The sequence below is a fragment of the Thalia democratica genome, unplaced genomic scaffold (genome assembly GCF_965202585.1).
Source record: "Thalia democratica unplaced genomic scaffold, ktThaDemo2.hap1.1 HAP1_SCAFFOLD_319, whole genome shotgun sequence".
Classification (NCBI taxonomy): Eukaryota; Metazoa; Chordata; class Thaliacea; order Salpida; family Salpidae; genus Thalia; species Thalia democratica.
The window spans coordinates 31,510-38,668 of record NW_028139407.1 but is presented as its reverse complement, the minus strand read 5'-3'; the positions used below and the strand labels follow the sequence as shown (position 1 = coordinate 38,668).

The 7,159-nt window shown below is 24.2% G+C and overlaps 1 protein-coding gene across 1 annotated transcript; it reads right to left on the bottom strand.

Moving 5' to 3' along the window:
* Nucleotides 1-580: 580 nt before the first annotated feature.
* LOC145846193 (dual specificity protein kinase CLK1-like) lies at nt 581-1,673 on the bottom strand. The gene is made up of 3 exons (XM_082953106.1): nt 1,304-1,673; nt 946-1,212; nt 581-876 (listed from the first exon to the last, which is right to left on the bottom strand). The coding sequence occupies exons 1-3, from the start codon at nt 1,671-1,673 to the stop codon at nt 581-583; spliced, it is 933 nt and encodes a 310-aa protein (XP_082809232.1).
* Between the last annotated feature and the right edge of the window lie 5,486 nt (nt 1,674-7,159).

The window sequence follows — 7,159 nt, the reverse complement described above, 5'->3', positions numbered from 1 at the left end:
AAATGTTGAGAAATCCGCTGAAGAGGCAACTACTTAAAACTACTTAATTTAAAATATTTTTCTTTCAATCACTATTTTAAACTACTATTTATATAGATTTTACATGTTTTATGTTTAAGTTTAACATAAAACAACTAATGTTCGGTATTAAATTTGTATAAAAACTTTAGATAAAGAAGTTAATAAACTTTAAACAATGCAGTTTAAAATATTCTTCATTAAAAAAGCGTTCGTTTTTTTATAAATTATTTTAAACTTTATTTAATTAAACATAATTTTCAATAATATTTGATAAAAATTTTCTAATGCATCAAAACAAAATAGATATTTTTTTGAGTTGAATGCAATATATTATAATTAAATTTTTATGTTTACAATCATATAAAAATGTACAGTTAATTTTTATATTCTTTCGTATTAATAAGTTTATAATATTATTAGATAAATATATAGATAAAAACAAAAGAATAGTGTTAATAATTAAAGCATTTATTGAAGTGCATAAACAAAAAGCTTACTAAAGAATTACCTAAAGTTTTAAACAAAAATTTCTATTATTTAAGAAAATTTTGTTTGTTTTCTAATCCTCAGTAAAAAAAGGTAGTTTTAGTACTTCTTTAAGACTTATTCTTTTTTCGGGATCAATTGTCAGCATTTTCATTATTACGTCATAAAGATCTTTTTCTTCTTCTTTCAACTCATCTAGGGCATCATTAACCTCTGCAATATTTTCATTTAAACCCTCAAATTTCTCTTTATCTATTTCTTCCATATTTATTCTGTGTTCGTTATCAACATGCCCGATTTGTTCGATTTTGCACTCAGTAAATGGACCAACTGTTTCGTTGATAACAAGGAAAAGCTCTTCAACTGATTCTGCGAGAAAAGGGCAGTATGACGGTAGCAAGTTCAAAAACAGTGCAGCCTATAGACCAAACATCGCACGGGTATCCAATTTGTGTCCAAGAACAACGTCAGGAGCTCTGTACGGGAGAGTAGTAATGACGTTGTTATCAAAGTTATCCTCAATATATACGCAACCGAAATCGGACAGAGTGATGTCAGGTTTTCTGTAAAACTCAGGTTTACTTTCATTGTTGTAATACCTGTTTAGCAAGATATTATCTGGCTTGATGTCGCTATGCAGCATGTTGTTTTCGTGAAGTAACTTTGTGGCTTCGATCAACTGACGTGCAATTGTGCGAATTTCATCTATTGATAAAGATGGTTTAAATTCATATATAGCATCAGTAAGTGTTGGTCCATAGAGTGGAAACACTAAATAAATAAAATATCATTTCACCCGTTTCTAAAAGTTTAATCAAGCGGCTGCTATTTAGTTGCTTTTCTTTTAACACTTCAAATGCCCATATTTCATCTAAAGCTGCTTCTTTATCACTTATAGCTTTGATTGCTACGTAGTCATTACTTACGTCATCATAACATTTGTATACGAAACCAAAACCTCCGCTTCCAAGTTTGCTTTCAACAGTGTATATGTTATTTAGCTTTTCTCCAATAAGGTCAATTTCTTCTGATGTTTCAAGTCTTGACTCTTCTGTAGAGCTCTTTAAAGAACCAAATTCTTTGCATGAGTCGTTGGTAGATGGAGCTTTATGTTCAAACACTGGACAATTTACTGTTTGACGTTCATCAATGTTTATCGTACTCATTTTTTCCGCTATTTTGTTTTCCTTTTCAATAAAATCCCCCTCTAAATTTTGACATTGCTCGGTAGAAGATTGACTTATGTTTTTTAAATATGGTGAGCTCATTTTTAATGAAATTTGAAAAATTTATTTATGTTAATATTTTCTGAAAAAAATACAGTCAATTAATATTAGAACATATTCTTATTAAATAAAAACTAAACCAACCATAGTATACAATATACGGAAACGTTTCAGAAAGCGACGCGTCACTTTAACACGAAAAATAATCCGACCTTTTCATTTAAAAGCAAATTAGAATACTAATGAAATGCTTTATATTGATCTTAAATTGATTAGTTCTATATTGATGTTAAATTAAATAGTTCAAATGACATGGTCGGTTTAAGTATAATGACAAATCAAAAACTTGAAAAAAAAATTAATATGTATCAATAAAATTGTCATGTCGATTGATGCTCGGGAATTTCTTAATAAAGCAAAGTATTTTAGAGTTTTTAAACGTTATAAAAGTTTCCTTAATATGAATATGTTTACTTGCAGTAATTAAATGTTGTTTTTATATACTTTCGTAATTTTAAGTGATACTGCAATGCAGGCACGTAGTTTGGTACGTTTCTGCAAATCTACACGCTTTTGTTTCGATTATTCAGCTTTTAAGACCTTGTTTCTTCAGCGTTCAGTATTCGTTTATACTTAGTTTTGCACTCCCTGAGAAATAATTTTTACATTAAATGTACTCTCCAGCACATTAGTGTCGTAAATACTGAACAAATTGAATACGAATTGTTTGATGTAGATTTCTGCTATCAAATAGCAAATTATTGTAAAAAAATCCATTTAAAAGCTGTAGATTTGGTTTAAATGAATGTGAGAAAATAAAAAAAGTAGTGTGAGAGAGGATCATGTACTATTGATTGGTTGTGGTGAGACAAAAAGAACTTACATTTTTTGAAATTTACATGCTTTTGTGTTACAATAGAACAAATACAGATAGAAGATAAATAACAAGATGAATTTTAAAGTAGATGAACCTCAAAATAGACTAACATGAACAAATTAACTTTTGTTTAAGATTAAATTGACTGTCTGAGTTGAATGTTTTAAGACAAAATCTCTGTGTTAACAAATATAAAAATGAAAAACTTTTGAAACAGTGATAGTAATATAATTTCCTAAGTTTTATCAATAAGATTAGAATCTTTTAATTCAGAAAAAGTAAGATAATAAGACAAATAGCTTGCAAACAAAAAGACAAACTGAAAAACTCAATAAAATAAAGATTTTTCAAGAATAATATAAACAAATTATTTATATATTTTTTATTTTATAATTTTATTCTTTAATTAAAACTTGATTTTAAGATTTATAAATGCTTATGTTAGTTAAAGTTTTTGTTTTTTAGATTAATATAAACCAATTATAGTTTTTTTATTATATTTTAGAACTTTAGTATTTAATTAAAACTTGTTTTAAATATTTTATAAATGCTTACCTTATTTAAAGTTTTGATTGCATTTTTTAGAAAAGTTTAAAGATTTAAATTGTACATCGTTGCCACACACTCAAAGTATCCTAGATAACTCTGGGATGTTTAGAGTTTTATCTTTGAATTCAGGCTGACTCAGTATAGTTTTGTTTTATCTATTAATAACTAAGGACATTTTAAGTTTGTTAAGAAAGTAAGGACAGATGGTTTTCTAGATTTGAATCAGATTTTGCTGGCTAGTTCTAATAAATTTTTATATTATGTTCAATTTAAAAAAAAATATTGATAAATTTGAAAGTTAGTCTTATTTCAATGATAAATAAAAAATTAGTATTTCAAACAATTGAAACCCAGGAGATTTTTTTTAATTGACACGTTTTTTAATATAACTGTAAATTTTTATTTCACAAACATTGTTGGTTACAATATGAAATTTATTATTTTATTTTTCCTTCAAACGTTTCCAAAACATGTATTGTATCTGTTATTATAAAAACAAGTTCATAAATTTAAAGTGGTTTATAAAATTTATAAAATGTATCAGTTTAATTCATTAGTCAATGTTTGATAAATGATAAAAAGTTTTAAAATAAGTTTTATATAACTTTTTCAAGCTAAGATTAAAAGAATAAGTCAATACTATTTATTTTAACAAATTATAGTGGTATTATAAATTCATAACAAGTTAAAAATTAAGATTTTTTAGATATTTTATGTTTTGAAATCTTTATGTTTGTTAATATTTATATGTTTTACATTGTATCTAAAAGATATTGATGTTTAATATTAAAAATTTGTGGTTATTAAACTAAGTTGTTTTATTCAACAGATTTGTTTTGTAAAAAAGAAGTTTGAATCTTTTTTACAGCTTTTGTTTAACAAAGTTTTTTTAGTAAGCAAATGTTTCATTATTTTTACAGCTTTAATCTTTATGGTACCAAAGCTAGGAAATAACATTTACAAAGACGTGTACTCTTCACTTCTTTATGATCATTGCTGACAATAAAAAAGTAATTGTACATCTGAATTATATCTAATGTTGTGAACTTATTTATTTAATATCTCTTTTGTTTCTTATTCAACTTCTAAAGTTTATGATTTTTACCTAATAAAAGCAACAATTTATGCAAATGTTTTCTGAATTGGGTAACTGTTTTCAAAGTTATATATTTTAGGTCTATTAGTAACACTATTAAAATTAAATTCTTAATTAATATTTTTATTTTAAAGAAGGGTTTTAAAAGTTAATAAAAGTTGCAACACATAAAGATTTATAGGGGGTCAAGAGCAGTACAAATTGCCTTGTATTCAGTTATTCATTATACTTCAACATTCAATTTATTTTTAAATGTTTAACAAAACTGCCGCTTTCATATAAAATTAAAGGTATTTAAAATCAATCTATGACTTCATCACACATTATTTTGATTTTTATTTGCAGATTTGTAACTTTTTTGAGCTTGTTACGTCCCTGCTGCAATGGCTAAAAATGAATTTGTAGCCATAAGAATTTATAGCCATAGATATAATTTGATTGCACTAGCTTTTTTGATTGTAAATTTATGAAATTAGTTTATGATTTATTTAAGAAACAATAATTTAAAATTTATTTAAAAAAAGAATAATTTAAAACTTTTAATGTTTCAAGTACTGGTCTGCCTAATAAAAATGATCTTGATAGTCCTTCTAATAATCACATGTGACATTTAGTTGTTTATATTTAACATTCAAAAATTATTGTAAGAAAGGACATATAAATCTACAGAATTAAATAGTATAGATTAATTTTTTTTTTTTTTCAGGGATTGTTATTTTTTCAAGACTGCAGAAAAACACGCTCCTGTTATTGTAATAATAATTTATTTTTCAAATAATAACTAATGAACTTAACTTAAATTATTTATAACAAAAACAAACCTTTTTTTTCAAATTTACAACAAATAAACTTGACCAAAATTTTACCACTATAAGTTATTAAAAAACTTGATATTTTTAAAATAAGTTATAATGCTAAATTTTTGCCAAAGTATGAAGTATGGATGTAGGTACATTTAGTTTATTGTCAATACTCATTATAATTAAACCTAGCTTTGTTTTTTTTATCTGATTATAAATACAATATTTTAATTAAGTCTATTTTATTTAAATTGATTAACACAAATTAGATAATGTATTTATTAAAAAAAGAACAACATAACACTATTATTACAACACTGTTTTTAAATTATATGTTACTTTTGTAAACAACTTGGAACAAATAAAACTTAAAAACATTTTAGGTTTAAATAAAAAATACTTAAAACTTTAAACTATATGAACTATAAAATAGTAAAAGAACTTGAAAACAACTAAGTTTTGTTAAATAAAAACTCAAAATACTTAAATTTAAATATACAAAATTAGAAAACATGCAGGTTTAAAAAAAATCTAAAAATAATTTTTAACAATATCTCAACACAAGCTTTAGGTCTTATCAGAAACTCATTCTTATAATAATGATAACACTGCCTAAAATACTTGCAATGTGGTTGACTGATTTGTAACACTCATCATTCAAAACACTTAACACCTAAAATATGTAAGAGCATATAGAAGATCATTTCCGTTACGATAGTATTGAGTCAAAAACATTTCCTAAAATACCTTTGTTAAATAAAATTTTTATTATTGAATTTATTAAAAACAAACTGTATTTGATAAACTAAGTTGAAACTATTAACCAGGGAAAAATGTAAAAAATTTCTTTACAGATTTTCCAATGAAAAAATTAAACACAATGTAGTTTTACTTCTAATTGCTATTTAAAATCTTTAAATTCACATTAATTATTTTTATCAAACTTATAAAAAAAAGCATAACTTAAAACTAGAGAATTCTATGTTGTGGCCATACATTGCATTCCACTAATCTAAAAAATTCTATGCAAAAAATTTAGAAATTTTTCAGTTATCCTATATTTTAATTTTACAGTTTATTTATTTATTTTTTGTAAACACCTTAAAATTGGAATTCTATATCTAAGCTGATTCCAGTCCATATTGAATACCAGTTTTAAAGTCTTTAAAACATTTTAAGTATTTTTTAAATTATACTTTACACGAGGGTTACCACAAATAAACAATTATAAATACTGATTACTTAATAAGTATTTGTTTTCGTAAATTTAAATGTCATGTTTGAGTTTATTTTATAGATTAATAGAACTTACAATGGCAACAACTTAATAACTTGACACCTTTAAATTGAAAAACTATTGTATTTTCTATAATTGTATTGAGATAAAATTAAATGGTTAATAAATGAAAATAGTTTTAGCCGAAACTTTTATCAACTAAGTATAAAAAAATCGAAAATTTTTGCAAGATTGTTTTAAATTTTGAAATCAATTTGTTATAGAACAAATAAAAAATACAGAAAAGTTATAAAAATATTCATTTATTCCCACCTTATGTGAAAAATAAGTAAGTTGTTTCTTGTAACTGTAGGTTTTTATCTTCGACACTTTATAAAAATACAAGACAAATTATAAATATTTTAATACTGAAAGATAATGTAGACTATTAACAAAAAAACTTGTTAGTGTTCAAATATAAAAGCTAATGCGGTTTCAGTTTATTATATAAAGCATTAATTTATATGCAACTTTTCAAATGCTTTAGTATTTTTATTAGTTATAATTTAAAAACATTTTTTTAATTGAACCAAAAAATGTTGTAAACGATTAATTTGTTTAGAACGTAATAATCTCATATATTAGAGCCACAGTGTCAGATTTCTATGAGAAAATCGCCACAGAATTATTCGAGCATGTCATTAAAATAAAATGAAAATAAATTTATTTTCGGTATTCAGAAATCTTTATTTCTGAAAATTTTTGCAACTCCGGTCATATAATTGTAATTTTCTTTTTAACTCTTCGTTGAAAAAAGGACGTCCTAGATGGATTTCTTTAAGCAATTGCTGTTATTTTACACCAGCGAATAATAATATAAAGGAAGTT

Excerpts from the sequence above, each read along its gene's own strand:
- LOC145846193 (XM_082953106.1), bottom strand. The coding sequence starts at position 1,673 with ATGAGTACGATAAACATTGATGAACGTCAAACAGTAAATTGTCCAGTG. Across the intron at positions 1,213-1,303 it reads GATTAAACTTTTAGAAACGG|ATGAAATTCGCACAATTGCA; the intron begins GTGAAATGATAT and ends CTTTATCAATAG. Across the intron at positions 877-945 it reads TGGACACAAATTGGATACCC|AATCAGTTGAAGAGCTTTTC; the intron begins GTGCGATGTTTG and ends CTTTTCTCGCAG.